Source organism: Terrapene carolina, unplaced genomic scaffold (assembly GCF_002925995.2).
Source record: "Terrapene carolina triunguis isolate 2854851 unplaced genomic scaffold, T_m_triunguis-2.0 Scaffold210, whole genome shotgun sequence".
Taxonomy (NCBI): Eukaryota; Metazoa; Chordata; order Testudines; family Emydidae; genus Terrapene; species Terrapene triunguis.
Genome location: NW_020664561.1, coordinates 35,350,477 through 35,372,486, shown reverse-complemented (window position 1 = coordinate 35,372,486; position 22,010 = coordinate 35,350,477). Strand labels below are relative to the sequence as shown.

General features: G+C 37.8%; 1 protein-coding gene across 1 annotated transcript in view; it reads left to right on the top strand.

Annotated features, from left to right (window-relative positions):
* The window catches only part of LOC113405089 (formin-binding protein 1-like), a 99,703-nt gene extending 82,898 nt beyond the window's left edge, over positions 1–16,805 (top strand). Inside the window, exons 8-16 of the mRNA XM_026655385.1 lie at positions 1,658–1,804; positions 3,299–3,502; positions 5,853–6,011; positions 9,821–9,835; positions 12,959–13,068; positions 13,884–14,016; positions 14,524–14,618; positions 15,339–15,487; positions 15,840–16,805. Coding sequence (XP_026511170.1) covers positions 1,658–1,804; positions 3,299–3,502; positions 5,853–6,011; positions 9,821–9,835; positions 12,959–13,068; positions 13,884–14,016; positions 14,524–14,618; positions 15,339–15,487; positions 15,840–16,018 — 1,191 coding nt within the window. The 3' untranslated portion in view covers positions 16,019–16,805. The remainder of the gene's footprint in view (positions 1–1,657; positions 1,805–3,298; positions 3,503–5,852; positions 6,012–9,820; positions 9,836–12,958; positions 13,069–13,883; positions 14,017–14,523; positions 14,619–15,338; positions 15,488–15,839) is intronic.
* The last annotated feature ends 5,205 nt before the right edge of the window (positions 16,806–22,010 follow it).

Sequence of the window (22,010 nt, the reverse complement as noted above, 5' to 3'; positions counted from 1 at the left end):
ATTATTTATTTGAAACTCTAGGAATCCCAGGAGGAAATTTTTTTTCCTGGTTAAAAACTTAGTTTTTTTATCAGTAAAGAATGCTACCTCCAGTGGATCTGTCAATAGAAGACTAAGGAAGGAATTGTAGAACATACCTGAGACTGCAGAAATCCGTGTATTAAGCAAAGACCCAAGAGGAACATTTTTGATCATTTTTGTTTTCTCTTTTGATCAGAGACTTGGTTTATTACATTTCTCCAGGGTTAAAATACTTTTTTTTGTTATGAGAAATTACTCTTGTTTCCTGAAGTCCTCAGCAAATATGATCCCAAAGACCTAGTTTTGCTTTATTACAGTGACTTTCAACCTTTTTTCATGTGCGGACCCCTAAAAATTTTCATATGGAAGGTGCAGATCCCTTTGGAAATCTTAGACATAGTCTGCGGACCCCCAGGGGTCAACAGACCACAGGTTGAAAACCTCTGTTCTATGGTAACAAAAGCCTTTTGCAGACCCCTTAGATGTAGTCTACAGACCCCCAGAGGTCCACGGAGCACAGATTGAAAACCACTGCTTTCTAAGGCTCTTACTTAGCACTTCTTTTTATTGTTTGTTTGCAAGTGTTGAGTAATATTTACAAGCAAATAATTACATGACTCAGCTGTTATAGTTTTATCTCAGGGAGATCATGTGAGATGCTGCTTGAGACATCTGCTTCTGTTAGGGTAGATTTAGCAAAGGCTTGAGCCTACCTCAGATCCCAATTATTGTAACTAATAGGCTGTGTTTTCAATAGATTTTATAGTGTATTTTTATAGTAAGAGTGGGATGAGCTCTGGATATGCATCATTATATAAATAATGGATTATTGTTTTTTTTTTATTATTATTTTTTATTTGCTCAAGGGTCTCTGGGATTTTGAACTTAATGGTCCCTTTTTCTGTTTTAAATGTAAGACTAGCCAACATCCAATGAGATACTTGGATAAGAAATGGTTCTAGTTGGCTTTCATTACAAAGCTTATGTAACATTGATTTTTTTCTTATTTTCCAGCACACATCTCTTGCAGGAAAGGGTTTGTGTCTTAAATGGGATATTAGAATTGTGTCCCATTTGTACATGATATTCATATCCTTTCCCAATGTTTTTAATAATCTCTGTTCTATTGGCAATGTGTGTGAAATGGAAGGAAAGTTCAAAACAAAAACAAGACTTTAAAAAAAAAAAGCCTCAAATTTTTGTCAGCTAAGCCTAGAAAGAATTACATGGGTGAGGGAGGTTAGAAGATGGGAAATTCAGCCAATTGTCCTACACAATTTTCCAAAATTTATCTGAAATGTTTCTTAATTAAAGGAAGTGTCTATGTGATTAACGGGGTGGAGGATAGAGAGGAGAAGCAGACTGTGACAATAGGAAGCCTTATGTTTCCAAATATTGTCTTTAATAAAGAGTATCCAGTCTTCCTGATTACACTGTGTTCTGTACATCTTTTGCTAAAAAGGTGTCAGTGACAAAATGTATTTAAAGAATATTATTTTTTATCTAATTGTATTCAGTTTTGTCCTAATACTGGACAAAGAAATTCCATACTTTGTTATAAAATGGCTCCTGAATCTGCAGGATAAACAAGGGATATCAGTAAACAAAATCATATTATCTTTTTTCTTCTTTGTAGCATCTTCAAGAAATGGATGAACGGAGGACCATCAAGCTTAGTGAATGTTATAAAGGTTTTGCTGATTCTGAGCGCAAAGTTATTCCCATAATCTCTAAATGTTTAGAAGGAATGATTCTTGCAGCAAAATCAGTTGATGAATGCAGAGTAAGTGAATTCAGCTCATTTTCTTTTTTTAATATGCATGAGTAAGTTAACTAATATGGGAGCCATGTGGCATATTATTGAAAGGGGGGAAAATACACTAAATATTTCAGATTTATATTGTCCACTTATCTTTTAATCTAAAAGAGTCAAATCCTGAAGTTAACCTCGTCTTTGAGCGTTTTACCTGAATAAAAAATGAGTTATGACTTCAGGATTTGGTCGAAATGCTAATTTCCTGTTTTGATGTCAGTTGTCTACATCAAAACTTTCTCATGCTTTTTCATCCTTTTGGCTCATCTCTGTTAACGCAACGCCACTGGTACTTAGTACTCAGGTTGGCTTTGCACAAATGATCACTCCATCTTAACAGTTTGTTTTGATAACTATGGTTGGGTAGCCAGGCCTGGATTAAACCAATGTGAGTTTGTGATCGGGATGCTTCTTGACTGGGAACTGGGTTGACATCAATTTATTTTACATGAGCTACTGAAGAGCTGTCTGAAATAGACAGACAGCAGTTTGATCTCGCAAAGAACTAAGTGTAAAGACTGGTATGGTTGTAAAGTCCAATACTCACAAATTAGAAAATTCCAGAATTGTCTGCTTGTGCAACCTTAATTTGACCCCGTGGTGCATAGCCTTATGACACGGTCTTTAAATTATATGATCACACAATATATATGTAAGATACTGTATTATGGGATTGATCCTACTCACTGAAATGGGAGTTTTGTCATTGACTTCAGTGGTAGCCGCACTGGACCTTATGTTAGTAATATATAAAAACAAAACATTTTATAAAAGGAATTATATTGGGAAAGTATTTTTCATGTGTAGTTAAAACAATTTACAGAAAAAGTATATATGAAAGCTCACTAATATGTCTGAAATAGGATGTATAAAAATTAATTATTACTGTGGAATGAAGGCAGATGCAATATTTGGTTTAATCTATAATATTAATATTTAAAACTCCTGTGTGTTACAGTATCTAAGCATTATTTTACAGATGGAAGATTTGAGTCAGAGGGATTTATTGACATACCCAAGGCTATAGAGGGAGTCAGTGTCAGAATTGATCCTATAAACTTTGGATTTCATGCTTCCTGATCCCACGGCTTAGCCACTAGACTACACCTCTGAATAGATTAGATCAGTGATTTTCAACCTTTTTTCATTTCTGGACCCCTAAAAAATTTTGAATGGAGGTGCAGATCCCTTTGGAAATCTTTGACATAGTCTGTGCACTCCCAGGGGGTCTGCGAACCACAGGTTGGAAACCTCTGGTTTACATGATAGTACAAGTGCTAACAGGAAAACTGTATCTGTAAATGCAATTATTCATTTAGAAAGAATATTCATGTCTGGAATTATCTTTTATGCAGTCCATATTGCTTCTGTTGTCTTGGCTGAGTATGTTTATAGCATAGCCAGTGCAGTAAGATTCATACGTGCAGATTTTTTTTAAAGCTCACTAATGTTGCTTATATACAGGATTCTCAAATAGTGATAGACTCCTTCAAGTCTGGGTTTGAACCTCCTGGAGACTTCCCATTTGAAGATTACAGTCAGCATATTTACAGGACTGTCTCTGATGGAACCATCAGTACACCAAAGCAGGAAGGAATGAAGATTGATTCAAAAACCACTGTGGGCAAGGCTAAGGGCAAGCTGTGGCTTTTTGGAAAGAAGCCAAAGGTAAGAATTGTGAAGTTACTATTCCCAAATAAAATTGTGCTTAGGATTTGTAGTTTGTGGTAGAAGGAATTACTTCTTTTAAAGGTGACTCACAAAAGAAAATTAAATTACATGCTTTCCCCTTTACTTTGCAGGTAGAGGTACCAAATGGATTCTACTATTTGTTGCTGGTTTTGAAAGTTTGTGATAATATTTTCATAAAAATGCTTTCTGTTTGAAAACATGAAATATTTGGTCATATAGTAAAACATCTAATTTTTCAGAGTTTCATATGGGCAGGTGCCAAAGGGGAAGCTTAAGACTAAACAAATAAAAGAATTAATAGTTATAAACCTACTTTTGATAAAAATGTTAGAACAGAGATGTTACTCCTCTCTTACTTCTGTGCATGTAGGTTTAATTGACACTTTCTGTGAAAGATGCCTTCATGGACCAACAAAAGGGGCCACTAATACTGGTGTTGGCTATTTAAATAAGTAATTGAACATACAAAGATTAAATTACATATATTTTAGATCTTTTTTACTTGTTCCATATTAGAGCGTATAAACAAATCATTTAATTATTCCCACAAATGTTAATGAGGACTTTCAATGCTGCTAGTCAGTAGCAACTTAGTGAAATAGAAAAGTTTTATTATGATGAAAGAACTACTCTCCAGACTTCTTTCCAGTTGGGATTTATGTTTTTGCAGATAATATTCCAGATACACAAGTCTTCTCTAAGGGGAGAGATAGAATATCTAATTCCTGCATCCTCCTCATAGCACATTTTCTAATTGCTCCTGTATGGTAGCAATGAAAACCTGGGTTATTTACTTTTCATCCACTGTAATTATTAACTGTAATATATCACTTTATCATGCTAACATATTTTACTAGTATTTGTCTAGAGGGCTACACAAGAGATTAGGACTGAATTTAAATTAAAAGACACCATCAATTTGAAAATCATACTTCTGCCTGAAAATTTTAGCCAGGGCCTCATCTGGTGTAAATTGGCTAGTTCCATTGAAGTAATGAAGCTGTGCTGATTTACACCTGCGGAGGACCTGTCCTTCTGTTCTTACTTTAGTTACAGTTAACACCTAAGATGACTGTAGTTGAAAGAAGGTATCAGGAAAAAAAATTCTCTCTCTTCCCCAGTTTTACTTTGTACATTTGATAGCACTTTGTATATTGTCATTGTTTCCTTTGTAGAGTCATGCTACAATTCTGCAAATACTTACACATTGAGTAGTGCTGCTGAACAGAGTGGACCAAATCATGGGTAAAGTTAGTCATATGTAATGGTTACGTGCATTGCAGAATGGAAGCTTATGTCAGTGTTTCTCACTTTCTGGGGGGGGGGAAAAACAGTAACAAAGGAGCATACCTTTTTTAAGAAGTATTTTAAAAAAAATCAGAGCATTATTTAAACAATTTATAACAGAAACTGGATTTTTTTAAATTGATTTTAAAAAATTCTGGTTGACAAACTAGCTGGATGTTCAGGGTAGCCTTTGTGACTCGATGTATCTGTGAATCTGGTGGGTCTTAATTTGCATTTCAAGATACTCTACCTCTTTGTAGATGGTAAGTTCAGCTGAGATGGTAGTTTTTTGAAAGGGGAAAGAACTATAGAAGATGGAGGAGAGGTGTATAGCAGGTGAGGGAAAAGCAGATTGGAAAAGGAGTAGGGAGGAGGAGAAAAGGTTAGAGGTGGGTGATTTAAAACAAAAGTGAAGGAAGAATGAGGACATTAAAGAAGCTGTAATGGTAAGGAAAGCCGTACACCTAATGTTAAAGTCCAAAGGTAGTGAATCTATCTTACCTACTTCAGTAGTTCCCCACAGCTGGGATTACAAATTTGTCTTTCTGTGACTGACCTGTTTATGGACATCATAATGGTAATTCTGGATTTAGCCTATCACATATAATGGAAAAAACCTTACAGAGAAGGAGGAGCAGTGCAGGGTGAGGAAGAGCAGGAGTCCAGAAGGATAGTAACAAGGGTTAGGGAATACTGAAGATGCTATTGGGAAGTATAAAGGAAGGAGACTATCTCAGGTACTTGGGTATTGCTAGTATCTCGGAAATTGGGTGGAAAGTATTCTTAAACTTGTATCCTTTATCTGCACCAACTTTAACTCAAAAGACTAATTCTGAATAAAACCATTTAGAAAAATGACTATCTTTGCTCTGCAAACTATTTTAAAGTTGATACAGTTATGGTGGTAAATCTTCTAGTAAAACATGCTATGAACCGTTTTTGTGTTGGATGGAAATTTTGTTACTGAAAGACAGAATTTTCATTTTAAAATTACTTTGAACATTTGGCTTATTTATTCCTTTCTTTATTTCCATATTAGCCACAGTCCCCACCCCTTACCCCTACTAGTTTATACACATCCACTACTCCTAATGGGTCCCAGTATCCCATATTCTCCATTGAACCAGTGCATTATTGCATGAGTGACATAAAAACAGGGAAGCCCAGAATTCCTTCTTTCAGAAGCCTCAAAAGAGGGGTAAGTTTGATAAGCAGTTGAAAATGCATGATGGGCTATGAAGTGTGTTTGTGGTGTGGCTTTTCTGATACCCTCCACCCTCATTATAAGGCTCACTCTGGTATAACACTCTGATAAAAGGTCACTTTTAGGGTACTTTGCTCTCTATTACATAATAGTTACCTTCATTTTAAAAACTTTTTATTACATTAAAAATGTTTGACTCCAAAAGGAAAGTATTATAAAGAGGGTGCTGAGTATGTGTTTGAAATCTTTTTTTGTTGTTGTGCACATTCACAAATGTCTTACCTCCATCATGTAATGCATTTTTGCAGTAATTTATCATTGGGTGTATAGTTATCACTAAAGAAATTGACATGTCTTATTTGCTGATGTCTTGCTAAAATAGTAGAAGTTGATTTCTGAGAAACTGAATTAAAAGGGGAAAACCCATCTCTCGTTGTAGTTTAAATGCGATAGTGTGCAGTTTTTAACACGTTAAACCATCATTCGTTTCTTATAATGGATTATAATTTTTTTTAATGTAATGTACATTGATAGTTAAATTGCTTTTGCTTCCTAAAGGATTTTTTTTTGTAAAATACCTTCCATCAATTATAAATTACTACTAAATGTCACTTTCTGAGATTTATTAGGGGAATGCATTTACTAATTTATAATAGCATATTCAGCAAATGGAATTTGTTCCGTTGACAATAAAATTGAAAAGTTGAAATGGTTTCCTAGAAACATATATTGTACTAGTGAAAAATGAACTGGCATTATCCCATTATGTCAGTGAAACATAGTCTGCCTTGTTTATGTAAAATTTATAGCATTTGTTGATCCCCATAATCAGAAATTTAGGTATATTTGGTTAGATTTATATCATTATTTTTCTGATATTGAAAATGAAATAAACCCTCTGTTTCATACTGTATACAACCATGGCGGATTCTGTTGCTCTAGAGTGGAGATCAAAGTCCAACGTCATATGACATTCCAGTTAATGATTAGAGGAGCCCTGGCTGTCAGTTGATTACATTTCAGATTATTTTAAATTTACATTCTTTAATTTACCTTATCTAGTGCCTGGTTACTCCAAGCCCTCAAGTTACTCTGTATACCACCCCTTATATACAGGAGCCTAGGTTGCAGAAGACTCTTGTGGACATCTAAGATCTTTATGAAGGACAGATTTCCCCTTTCTCTCCTTCTGTGTCAATTGATCAAAACTTGCTTTGGTCAGGAGAGTATAAGGAAACTCCTTCAATGCTGTTCATTAATGAGGTATGGGAGGTTGTTGAAATAACACTAATCTTTTCCGCTTTCTCCTGATTACTGAACATGCCTGCTACTGACTCAGGAAGCAAGGCCTGATAGGAGTTTTAACCAAGTAGGCCATTTTATTACATGTAAAAATCATCTAGTGGCAGTTTTACTGTATGAACAGAAAATGAAGTGCATCTTAAAAGAAGTTTTTTATTTTAAAACGCACTGATCACAATGCAAAATAGAAAGGTTAGCGAATGTGATCAAATATGGCATTAATTAAAATTTACAAGGATCATTCAAGCTTCTACAGATCTGAGCTCAGCTCAGTGGAAGTCCCACAATACCAAACATTATTCTGTCTTGTAAACCTTCAGGGCAGCAAATATAATTGTTTGTTTCATTTAAAAAATTTTTGCAATATCATGCAAGCACTTTAAAATACTACTTTAACAAATGTCAAGGGAACTGATACATCCTTTTGCAAGCTGAACAATTTACCATAGTTGTAAAAAATTTCCTGTCATATGGCAATTTAATATTGTATATGTTTTCCATCAAAATATATAAAAATATTTCAGATATTGTACATTGACACTATTTAACACACACAACTGTGATTTCCACTCTTTTATTGCTGTAAAACATTTTCTCAATGGTATTGACATTCTCTGCTATCAAATGGCATTTTAATTTGCTTTGTTTTTTAATTTAAATTCACCAGTAAATTGGCAAATAATATGCACAGAAGCTGAGTATGTTGGATATTTTGTTTACCTGCCCTGTCCAGGATTTCACTCAAGGAATATTTGAACAAGGCCATAAACAGGAAACTGCTCTCATTACTCTGTGCTTCATGCATCATCAAAACTCCCCATCAGCAACTGTGTGTAACAGAAAACAAATTCAAACTGTAGGGGTTTTCTTTGTTCACTGTTATCATTGCCCATCTGAAATGAGCAGAAATGCAGCTATGTTGTTTATTTAATGTGAAGGAGAAACCCAAATGTCATTCCATGCTATAAATCAAGGGAAAGTGATTCTGCAAACCAGACACATCAGATAATGGGTAGTTTTTGTCACTTATTTGTTAAAATGCATTATTATTTATTCTACTTCCAATTTGTAATTGTCAAAGAGTTTAATGCTGTGAAAGGTGCCGGCTTGATAGCAGTTTGAACGGAAATCCCAGCCTTAAAACAGGCCTATCATAAGCAATGGAAGTGCAAGCCTCACCCATGCTTCTCTGCCAGTTCTCCTCAGTGCATGTCTGGGGAGATTACCTCTAGAAAGCAGAGTCGTTCAGTCTATGTCCCCGTTACATTATTAGAATTTACTGAGCTTGCTAGCCAGGGTGTTATTAATAGAGGTGGATTTTTAGGTGGAAAAGGTAGAAACTTGGATTTTTAGGTAGCAACTTGTTAGAAAGTTGCTTAAATGAGACCTCTAACCTTTCATGTATGCCACTCGTTAGCAGTCAGACAGTAATACCATTTGGTCACAACTGATGTGGTGAATATGAATCATTGATACATTGATGAAAGGCTTCAGAGTAGCAGCCGTGTTAGTCTGAATCCGCAAAAAGAACAGGAGTACTTGTGGCACCTTAGAGACTAACAAATTTATTTGAGCATAAGCTTTCGTGGGCTAAAACCCACTTGTATTTTCCACTGCATGCATCCGATGAAGTGGGTTTTAGCCCACGAAAGCTTATGCTCAAATAAATGTGTTAGTCTCTAAGGTGCCACAACTACTCCTGTTCTTTTTATTGATGAAAGGGTCCTTTCTAACCCCTTCATGGTGCTCTACTTGAGAAGCTTAACAAGTTTGGTAGGATCACTCTGAGTGTATGGCACGCCCCTGGGATATGGCACCTTGTTGGAGCTGTACCAGTCTTGTCTGTCATAAGATATTGCTTTGTCTCAGAAGAAAGTCCTGTTTATTCTCACCAGTTTGTCTGTAGATTTTAATATTTTTGAGTATAGTGCAATGATCAATTGAACAGTTTAAAATGTAAAATTAAACTTTTAAGCTTGAAATGGCAGAGAAGGGATTTTGCACCTTCCATGGGAAACCTCTTTATTTTTGTTCTGTTGGGATATTAACAGTTTTGAAGTGATGCAGTGTATTCCTAGTCATGATTTACCAAATTTTTGTATATGATAGACCGGCCCATCATCGTCATCATCATCAAAAATTCTTCTGCTTTGTGCAGTGTTCGCTTTATATTTTGTTTTTCTCTAAATATATATTATTATAAATACTAAAATAAATAAGTCGTTAAATGAAGCCATGCATTGTAATTCCACAAGGTAAACTACCCATTATCATTCAATGTAAGCTTTAATTGCCAATAATTCTCTCAGCATAAGTGCACTTCAAACTTGTATTTTGCTGTTTTTGTGCTGATAGTGAAGTGCATCATTTAATTTTGAGTTTGTAAAATTTTACTTTAAATATTTTAAAGATATATTTTTAGGAATAAACCTTCACTTCCTAAATGATGATTGCATGTGAATAATTTCCCGTTTCTTTCTGTTTTCAAATGAACTGTTCAGTGGTCGGTGAAGATGGTAAGCCTGTGTGCTGATCTGTCTGCTGTACTTCTGATAAAATAGCATGAAAGTAATCTTTTGAAATTGTTTCCATATCATAATTGCTTTGAATCAGGTGCTGAAATACATTTTCAGATTTTTCACCTTGTATACATGGTCTTTCTTTTTAATCATCCATGTTCAGTGTGAGCTAATTGGACCTGTGATCTGGATGCAACTTATCTATGACTTAGAGTGAAGGTGGACAGATTTCATGTGTTGGTCATAATGAAAATATATTTCATGATTTATCAGGGATTGATAGAAAAGCTGTTAAAACTCTGCAGAATAGTTATATGAAAAGATTGTGGAAGTTGTATAAAGAAGGAAACATGAATAAGAATAATAAAGGGTCTTTTGAACTTAATTTTTAGTGGTTGAAGGAAAAATACACCTCTTTCCACTTGTACTGCCAAGCTCTCAATTTGGATGAAAAATTCCAACACACACCTATCGGCATTTAGTTTCCTGGAGTGAATCAATGATATTCACAATAAGAGTCCTGTTCTTCTAATTTTACTATAAGGTACCACTGATGTAAAAAGGCGGCCGGGGGTGGGTGAGAGAGGCAGGAGGAAAGTTTGTCCTTTCTTGTTTCTTTATGATGCGTAAAGAAAGCAATATGGTGGTGGCTGTGTTTTTTACATTAGAAATATCAGATCGTGATTTTCCTGGTTGTACTGAATGACTGAAGTAGTAGTGGAATGATGATATCACAAGTGACAAGGGACTGAAAACCATGCAGTTGAGAAGGGAAGAAATTTTTAGACACATTGTTTAAAACTTGGTGTGGGCTGGTGTTGGGTCAATGAATGCCCATTTAACTCAAAATCCTGACAGTTGGGAGAAACGCACTGCTTGTTAAATTCTCCCCTTTTCAGATTGCCTTTAATGCCAGATTCTTTTTCAGCGTTTAAAACAAACAACCTTCTAAATAACTAGCACATGAAGAAGGCAGCATTTTTATCAGTTGGTATTATTAACCCTAAGGCTTGAACTTTTTTTTCTCCTCTCCCCAAACGCATTTTCTTTCTTTCTTTCTTTCTCTCTCTCTCTCTCTCTCTCTGACATGCATATCTGTTGCTGAGGTGTGGGCTTTTGGCAACAACCTCTTAAAATTCATATGTATAAATACCCCCACACACTTAATTGAGAGGACATATAGGGGCTTATACCTGCAATATACTGAGGCGAGGGAACTCATAGTGTCCATAATCCATATTTTCTGTAATTTATTTGGTAAAAGGATTTGAGCATTTGAAGTTAGTTTTTATGCAAAATTTCAAGAACCATCAGTGTTTGAGCAACAAGCTGTCCCCCCCCCCCCCAAACATACTATTTTTGGGAATAGAATGAAAAAGTTGACAATGCTTCTGTAGCTTTGATTCAGGGTAGTTTCTGTAATCCACAGTTTTGATGTTGTATAAACTCCATTTCACTCTCACTTAGCTCATGTTGATAGTAAATAAAGCAGGACATAGAAGAGGACTTAGAGATTTCATAATTTTATGTAAAAATTCATGATTGAGAAACGATTTACTAACTAGTTAATATTTCTTCTCAAGTATGCTTTCAGGCATTATTGACCAAATTCTTAAAGGGAAATATATCAGTAAGGGATTTGGGATGAATACCACGATTGTATTCTTTTCTTTTGGCAGTATCCAAGTAAGGTGGAAAACAGACACTCTAGGCAGATTGCAAACCATATACACCTATTGCTTTCTGGATTTCAGTTGTAATTACTATTTGGTACAGTATTTCATGCTGTCTGTTAACTTACTAAATTGGCTTTGATTGCAAGGGCTGGACTAGGAGGACCTATGGTTCAGCTTTTCTGTGCAATCGTTTATAGATCCATAAATTATTTATTATGGACCTAACCCAGCTATTGAAGAAACTATTAGCATTTCTGTTGACTTCAATGGGACCAGTATTAGGCTGTAGGCATGGTTGTATCTGCAAAGCAACTTACAGCAACTAAACGTTATTTTACAGAAGTATATATTAAGATAATTGTGGAAATACTGATGATGGGGTGTAGTTCACCAAAGTTGATAGAATTTAGACAGTATGAAAAAATGTTTTTTGGTTTGATTCTAATATTGCTCCTGTTCATTAAGTGATTGTTGTAATATTATGAAGAATACTTTGAACTGGCATTACTGTACATTAAAAGTACTTAGGGTTGCAAATTTTGCTGACTTGCACATTTACCAGATCTGCGATTGGCAAATTAATTTGCATGGTCTATACCAGGGATCGGCAACCTTTGGCACACGGCCCGTCAGTGAAATCCACTGGCGGGCTGGGACGGTTTGTTTACTTGCAGAGTTCGCAGGTTTGGTCGATCGCAGCTCCCACTGGCTGCGGTTCGCCGTTCCAGGCCAATGGGGGCTGCAGGAAGCAGCGGCCAGCACATCTCTTGGCCCACACTGCTTCCTGTAGCCCCCATTGTCCTGGAACGGCGAACCGCGGCCAGTGGGAGCTGCAATCGGCCGAACCTGCGGATGCTGCAGGTAAACAAACCATCCCAGCCCACCAGCGGATTTCCCTGATGGGCCGCGTGCCAAAGGTTGCCGATCCCTGGTCTATACTATGAAACAAAGAAACTAAGTCTAAATTTCCTCACAGCTTAGCTGAGATGGTTATTAATTTTGATTTATTTTCTGCTAGTGTGTATTCTAAGTCAGTTTATTCCCCATTCATGTATCACTCTTGTGATATGTATCCAATAACGATTTTATTAAGACTTCTTGTTTGATTATTTTTTTTGACCGTGCCCAAAAGTGTGCTAGGCACTTCAGGGTATACGTTGAGAGAGAGATCATGTCTTTCTAAATGCCTATAATCAAACTTGTCACATGATGTGACAGAACAAAACAGTAGGGAGGGGACAGAGTGAAGAACAAGGGCTATGACACTAAGATCATACGTACTCGGTTTAGGTGTATGCTTGATATAGCTGTGTGTATAGCATAGTTGCTAAGAAGGTTCATCCTGCTACCTCATGTCAGAGAAAACTGTTTGTGTGTGGATTGTCAGTAGAAATAACTATAGACAGAATTTTCCAGTGTTTAATAGTATTTATCTTTGTTGCAGGGTCCCGCACTAGAAGATTTCAGTCATCTGCCGCCAGAACAAAGACGTAAGAAACTGCAGCAGAGAATCGATGAACTCAACAGAGAACTACAGAAAGAAACAGACCAGAAGTAAGTGTGTCCTTCACAGCTTAGTCCATTTTTTGGTCACCCTTATCTTTGACCATTTCTTTCTAGGTTTCTTTTTATAAGCCAGAGTTTTCAAAAGTTAAACTGTTCTAAGTAGTATGTCAATTGTTGGTCTGTCCACCTTTATAGTATATGTGCTCCATCGTTATCAACTTTGTTGTTTTAGCAATTGATTATCCGTTTTTATATTATACATTACAAATACTGTATCTAGAGTTGTGAATGTTCAACAACTCTAAAAATCAGACCTTAGGTCTGCCAAACTGGGCATCTAAAACTAGTGGATACATTAGAAAACTTGGGCATTAATCGTTAAGAAATGACCATATGCCAGGAACCAGGTAGCAGAGGGTGAATTATAATGAGATTGAAGATGGGTGGAAAGACCCAGTATTTGAACTGTGTATGTCTTTGCAGAGAGAGGGTGGGGGGAGGGAGGGGCATAAGCACAGTGGGAGGGAAGACAGGATACTGGGCTTTGCCCTTGGGGAGAGGCTAAGGAAATGAGGGCCTTATTTTATTGAGAGAGTGGAGGGGACAGGACTGGGGAGGGAGACAGTAGCTTCTCTTGGGTCAGGAAAGAGAGAGTTTTTATATTCATCCTCTTTGTGTCTATGGTGGTTGTTATTATTTGTATTACTGTAGAACCTAGAAGCCCTAATGATGGACCAGGAACCCATTGTGCTAGGTGCTGTACAAACATTGTTTTAGTATTTATTGGACTGTTAAAGACAAAACATCTTGTAATGTAATTGCCACTTGTAATAATTCCTGGGCATTCATATACCTCACTACAGGGATGCACTCATCAAAATGAAAGATGTTTATGAGAAGAATCCACAGATGGGGGATCCAGGCAGTTTGCAGCCAAAATTAGCTGAAACTATGAGCAACATGGATCGTCTTCGAATGGAAATACACAAGAATGAGGTTAAAAACTATTAAATTATTCCTTGGCAAGTGTATTGAAATAGGAATATGCTGATGTTCCCTGTAAGTCACAAACATAGGAACTAGAAAATTTCTCTGTTTGAAGAAGTTAGTCTGATTCAGTTTTCCATGGAGCATCCTTCCCCCTAGTATGTTGACGTAGGTAGACTGAGATGATATGCACTGAGTAATTTAATGTAAATTATTTTCTACAAATTTATTTTTAAGTGATTCATGTTAAATGGTTCAAGATGTCAGTTTTTACCATTTTCTCAACACCACTACTGAGTATTAAACTGAGATGATAGCTTTGTGCATCAAGCCAAGTAAAGAGAAAACTTTCATGATGATTTGGTATTTAGCAGATATCTGGATGTATATTGGCACTTAAATTCTACACTGTTAAGTGTATTTGAAATAGTACATTTGGTGATATATAACATTTGCTGGTTGAGACTTCTCTGGTAATATTGACCCCAGATGTTTTCTGACTTTTTTCCCCATAAGGCCTGGCTCTCTGAAGTTGAAGGTAAAGTAGCAGCAAGAGGAGACAGAAGGCACAGCAGTGACATCAACCATCTTGTAACACAGGGAAGAGAGAGGTCACTATTTTAACAATATCTGCGTTGAAGCTTTACTGGAATTCTCAGTAGATTTTTTTATTTTTCACAGCTACTCCCACCATGTCCATCTGGCATCTAAGGGTGGGTGATACCCACCTCTCCTTCTCCCACATTCCCAGATGCACTATGTATGTCCTTCAAATGGCATCTTTTGGCCATAAGGTTCTAGGTTTTACTTCTTTTCATTCTTGCCACTTCAGTAAAATAATTTTCCATTAAAATACATGCATACACAGACTAGTCAGGTTGTAGGTAATTCAAGGTGAAAACGGTATATGACATCACCGAAGGGTCACTCTTTCAATTAATGTCCCCTGTTGACTTCTATAACTTCCCAAACATCTCAGGTAGATTTTTTTTTCCCCATTTCGCACCTCTGTCAGATCATCCCCATTGCTGTATCTTCCTTGTTAAATGTTAAATTTGGGCTGTTCTAGTAGCAGAGTTCAGTGCAAGTCTTTAAAAAACAGCTCTGCTCCTTCAGAAAACAATATGCATTAATACTTAATCCATAATTAAATATTCCCAACCTGTTTTCCTCATGTGTTCACACTGATAGCCTAGAACAACTTTGAACAGCCTTTTCTGAGTTGCACTAGGGTTCAGGTTTTTTTTTAGATATGGAAATGTAACTTCTAAAGTTGTGTGGGTGGTTTTTGAGAAATATACAGAGTCCTTACTCTACTCATTGCATTATAGCCCTGAGGGGAGCTACACGGATGAAGCAAACCAGGAAATTCGAGGCCCACCACAACAGCATGCCCACCATAATGAATTTGATGATGAATTTGAAGACGATGATCCCTTACCAGCTATAGGACACTGCAAAGCAATTTATCCTTTTGATGGTAGGGTTAACTCTGTATATTGTGCTTATTTGATTTTAAAAAACAGAACAAAAAACTGATGGATTATTTTGTTTTAAAAAAATATTAGCAGCTGCGTTTAAGGTCATGAGAAGTATTCCATAGATCAATTTAATTCATTGGCAGAGTAGTACTTTTATATTGTTGTAACACAAATATTAGAAGAACAGCTTCTGGCATATATTCAGCTTTACAACATGAGACCAGATTTTTGTCTGCAAGCCTATGTTTGTCCATATGTTCCCTTCCATAGATTATCAGTACTTCCTGTTTATATAAAGCTTACTTTTAAATTGTGTCTGAGCTGTGAGACTTTTTTTGTCTGTTTTCCCAGGTCACAATGAAGGCACTCTGGCAATGAAAGAAGGGGAGGTTTTGTACGTTATCGAGGAAGACAAAGGAGATGGATGGACAAGAGCTCGAAGACAGAATGGAGAGGAAGGCTATGTGCCAACATCATATATAGATGTAACTCTAGAGAAAAACAGTAAAGGTGCAGTAACCTATATATAACAACTAAGCTGGCAGCTTACTACTCTACATTCCATAGGGAAAATACTGAATCACACAATTTCATAGAAAGTGTTAGGATATCTGAAGGCATTTGTGTGGTCTGTTGTTCACCATGTGAGCTTGGCTAGAGACTTTTTTTTTCCAGAGATGTTAGTACTAAAAGTAAGAAAATGTCTTAATTTAATTCAATTGCTCTGCAACATTTACCTTATTTCTGCATTTATCTCTCTGAGGTCCTTTAGTGTTTTCATTTTATAAATCATTGGATCTGCTCCACTGATCAGGTCATCTTGTTTTTATACTACTATTTTAAAATCCATTTTTAATATTCACTTGCTTCAGAAAGTAATTTTTAAAATTTTCTGTCTGTACAACAATGTACTTGAAAATAACCTCTGTTCCAAATGGCAATTTCTGAAAACCTCTTTAGGCTCTATTGTTCCCGCATCAGCAACTTTAACTACCATATACTTAAAACTCTAAAACAAAAAATAAATAAACCACTCTACAACTGACTGAGCTCAGTTACTGAAAGTGTTCATAATTGTCCTTTCTTTGTAAATATATTAGCAGCTTTCACGCCATAAAAAGGAAAACATTTTCCTATTCTCAAAGGTAAAAAAGCACAATCCACTCAGGATGGTCCATTAAAGATAGAGAAAGTACCGTATGATGGACCTACCCTTTTATTCTCCTGCCAGCGGCTATGAACCTAGAATGTTGTCTATTTGATACTGCTTTGGCTTGGAAATGTTTTTGATGGTTACTATATGGTTAAAACATAAAATGTGTCTTTCTGAATTCTCATGTTCCTTTCCATTCTTGAAAAGCTCTTAATCTCTTTTTCTGAGTTCTAGTAAATGTTTTACGTTCCCAGTGAAAGGATCTTGTACCTTAGCTAGAGGCTTTACATTTCATCACTTGTAGGTTAAAATTCAAACATTAGATCTACAACCATTTTCCTCACCTAATTTTAAATAATAAAGGATAGGAAGGTACATTGCACTACTTGATTACTGGACAAATAGCTGTTCTTACTGGAATGTATGTTGCGAATAAGCTTGAAAGGGCTTTTGCTTGCCATCAGATATGGTTAATTGTTCAGGGATTAAATAGAACGGCTATTCTATAGCCATTTAAGGTGGCTGATTAGAATTGAGAAGGCTTCTCTGTTTTCCAGAGGCTTTCAGTAACTCTGTTCTTTTCTTTTTCCTCTTGGACTGCAGGTTCCTGAAGCGGGTTTCTGAGAAAATGGGCGAGATGTTGAAGGAGGTTACATGCAGCTGCTTTTGGGGGAGGGCATTAGGCTGGGAGGCCCAGCAAAAAGAGGGAAAAGCAAGTTGCATGAATGCATGCAGACATACATTTATTCACTAACATTCTTGGCATTTCCATACATAATATGTTACAAATTCTTAAATTTCTGAAGCAAAAGAGAACTCCATTATGGCAGAATAGAAAGGCAACCAGATTTTAAATACTTCAGTCTCATTGTCCTAAAAGACGTACAAACTATTCATCAGTTTGCATTACATTTTGGCTGTCTCAGCTGTCTTCTTTTCCTACCCCATTTTAATTGGCAATCAGAACCATGTCATTTGTCCACATCTGCCAGTGCCACCTCCATGCTCGCCCTAACCTCCTCCTGCATGTCTAGAATTGTCAGGCACCGCTGCATAACACTTTATTATCTCCATTGCTTCTTATTTTATTTTGCATTTGTAGCAAAACCACTTTGTTTAAATATTTCCAGCACTAAAGTTTTCATCCCAGTGTCCATGTATGCTGCTATAACTATTCCAATGCAACCATCATTACATTCCAGTTTTCTTGGCATTATAACTGATGTAAACCTTTATGTATTTATGTTGATTTGGGGAAAAGACTATATCTCAGCTCTAGCCCCAATGCAGTCACAGGATCTCCAAGAACTGTGGTTCATCTTCAGCACTTCAGTAACCTATTGTGAGCACTGAAAACCTGGCATAACAACAAAGAGATTCACCACAACAAGACAAATGACTGTTTTCAGAAGTCAACTGCTTGCCATTCAAATGCTGCCTTAAAACTAGAGAGTGCCTAAATCTGTTGATTGCCAATCCTACCACTACAGTATCCCACAAAGGGCTTTGTGTCTCAGCTCAGTATGATCGCCTGTAACTCTTTCCAAAGTGCAGCAGCTGCTGAGGTAGCCAGGGTAGGTGTTTGTTTTCTAGAGCTTTACCTTAACATAATACATGGTGCATCATAAATTTTATGCATTGAAACTAAAGACATCTAAAAAAATTTATGGAAACTCTTTTATTGTTTTTTAATTTTGGGTTCTGAGGCTCCAGTGGTTGTCCGTTTTTAGGTGATGCTTCATTGTATGGACCAGTTGAAATTTGAGTGATACTTTGTAATGATCTATGTGCACTTTTACTTGTAAACAATTGACATTTGGATATGTTTATACGTGTAAATATAGCTGTCTGCAGTGCCCCTATTGCTTATGGTGTCTCTTCTCCCATTTGTGATTCTATTAATAAAATAAATCTTATCTGATTCAGTGGTGAACGCTAGAATAGGGGAGGTAGAGGGAGGGAGATTTGTATCATTTAAAGCTTCATAAGCCCAGCCACTTGCTGTTTGGGGAATGAGATATTGTCTCTTTCACAGGGTTTGAAGCAATACTTGGACACAGCAGTGCTGGATTCCTTCTTTTTTTTTTAAATGAAAATTCAGTGTTGTTAGAAATTGTACTACCAGTAATACTAAATCTGAGTGATTTCTTGTGTGGAAGTGTATTCCTTTATGTATACCACTATTACACAGCTGACCTAGTGTATTGCATTTGGGGGCTATTAAACTCGTTTAGATTTTTGGATATTGTATACAGGGTTATTTATATAAGGTGACATTACTCAATACTGACAAACTACATAATGTAGTTTTTTTTTAAAAAAAAAACAGTGCTTTTTTATTTTAAAGTTAGAGAAGAGGTGGAAATGTGAGCTGATTTTTTGGCTAAGAAGCCTTTGGTTTCCTTGGCTAGAAGCCTCACAGGTCACTGGTAACACTTCCTGGTAAAGAACTAACTGTTCTTTTCATGCTACTGTTTGTTTTTCTAAAAGCAGAATTTGCTTCCTTTGGAGGCAAACTGCTTTCACGAGGGATAGTGCAACCTGTATGAGGGTTATTAAATATAGGGGGGAAATTTGTACTTGCACAGTTAGTTCTAACTCATTCTGAAATTTTGAACATGAATTGTCTTAATCTTACATTTTCCAGTAATTTTTAATCTTTTTGTGCACATGTTGATTTCTTAAATGTTAAATGCTTTGTTTAAAAATAGTGTTCTCTGTTGAGAATATTTTAATGGAATAAAAACTTTTCATGGTCAAGATAGCTTCCTTTTTGTCTTCAGTTACAAACCCATCCCTGTACATCTATCACATTTTTTTATAATGATATGTTACTAGAGGGTTGGGTGACCAGATCACACAGGTGAAATATCGGGACATGGGGCCAAAAAAAAAAGCTGCCGGAGGTCCCCGCCCCGCCCCGCCCCACCCCTCCGTGATACATCTGGGTCTAATTCCGGGGTTAGGAAGATTTCAGAAAAGAGGAACGACCCAGCACACGCGTTACTGTGGTGAGGAGGGCACACAAAGTGCCATCGCACCTCCTTTTGTACCAATTCTTCAGACACACCCAGACTTCCACGTAACGCACAGCGCTACGGAAACGTGCTGTGACTGGATGGAAGTTTGCAGCCGCACTGGGGAGCGCGGTGGCGACTCCCAGCGCTGTGCCGGTGGAGAGCCCCACCGTGCCCCCCCACCCACACAGGGAGCTCTCCGCTGGGCCGCACCGACAACACAGCCTGGGCCAGAGAGCCGTGGCCCAACAGGAGGCACGCCGCGCCGTGACAGCCCGGCGGCTCCCTCCCGCCGCGGGCATCGGAGCCCTATTGATGTGGGGAGCTCGGCGGCAACATCAGGCCCCGGGGCCGGGCGGAGAGAGCTCCCTAGTGGCGGGGGAGGTGATCGGCTCCTGCTCACCCCAGCAGGGATGCGCCCTGGCCCCCTGTGCAGGAAGAGACGGGCACTGTCCCCGCAGCCGCCCAACCCGAGCTGGGCGGGGGGTTAGTATCTACAGTCCCTGCCCGGCCAGGCTCTTACCACGAACATGGAGCCCCGCACTGCCTCAGAGATGCTCGGCTGCTGTGCCCGGCTTGCTGAGCACCCAGGTGAACTTCTGAGTCTCCAGGGGAACTAGCGCCTGCTGTCCCCGCGCCCACTCTGCCTTGTGTCATGGGCCCTCACCTAGGCACACAGCAGCTTTGACCTCCCAATTTCCCTGTCCTCACCACCTCCAGCGCTTGCGCCGCCATATAGCTGATCAGCACAAGCCTGGGAGGGAGGGGGGAGGAGGAGGAATGCAGCGTGCTCGGGGAAGAGACGGGGCAGGGTGGGGATTTGGGGAGGGATCCAATGGGGGCACGAGCTCCCTCCGGGCTCCGCCTGTGCACCGGAGCAGAGGCAAAATATCGGGACAATTCGCGTTCCGACCGAAGGTAGGGCGGGACACGGGACAAACAAGCAAATACCAGGATGTCTGGTCACCCTACTAGAGGGCCACATTCTGTCACTCTTACGTACTTGGAGTGGTCTATGTTGCAAGTAGTTGCAGTGACTTCATTAGGCCTACTTGTGGCATGAGGAACAAAAGTGGCAGACTTTGGCTCTGAGTTGCTGAAATATATATATATATATATAGCCTCTGAACATGTTTATTGTGGTTATAGTTATATAAATAAAACAATTTGTATTTGAAAGTTACATATCACAAGAAACACTGTGTATATAATGAGGTTATGGTGCCAATATCAAACCTGTCTTGACCATAAGCTTGTTCCACCTTTTTTTAAATGTGGCCATATCAGGCCCTCCCAACTGATTAAAATATGTGTGCCATTTGATGGTCCAGATTAAAATCTGTGCGGGTGAGCAGTTTTTCTTCTCCCCATCTCCAGGAGGGATTTTCAAGTTTTTACACTCATTGAGACATTGATGCACTTCTTCTAGCTAGCCATCCACAATTAAACAATCTACCATAATCATATTAATGCCTCCCTCACACTACAGTAATTCATTATCACATTGTTTCCTTAAATGATAGGACCAAAAGCCAGACTTCTAAAATGCCAAAAAGGTCATTAACTGTCTCCACTTGCTTCAGAAAGCAAGTTAGTGTGCCAGGTAGTGGTCTCTAGGAGTCACAAACAGGCCCTCTCCACAGAGTGTGAGGTCCAAAACTACATTAAGTGTGGCTCTGGAGCAGCACAGGGGTGACTACTGACTAATTAATACATGGAAGTTTAGTCCCCATGTGGACTCCTTTCCCCTCCCCCCCCCCAATTATTTGGGGATTTGCATACTTAACTACAGGCAACAGTAATAAGATCTCCTAGCTAACTTGAGAGGAGGGATTTGTGTCACTGAGAAATAACCAAACAGCAACTCCACACTTCAATGGGCAGAGACATTTCTAGTTCAGTGTAAGAGATTTTAATCAGCATCATGACTTTGTCACTGAGACTGTGATTATTTATTTTTCTTAATCTCTTACAGGGATCCTTATGAAAAGCCAAGTAAATTAAATTAGACTGACTGTCACTTTTATCTACTATTTGAACTTCCTGAAATAATCCTAAAGCACGAGAGATAGTATCTCTTGTAGAAGCTGATTTCATTCGACCATTATAGATATTGCTATAAAATATGGCAGAGGTATATTACTCTTAGAAAGGGCTTACTCAGAAGCCTCATCTAAGATTTTTCTTAACTTTTTTTTCATTGATAAAACTCATTAGCAAATTTTCAACATAGGTGCAGCTGTGGCTGCAATCTCCACTATTTCATAAAATACCATCCACTGTTGATGTCTTATTACAGGTGAGCTTATCCCCATGACTAGTTCCTCAAAGACTTGAACTTCCAACACCACC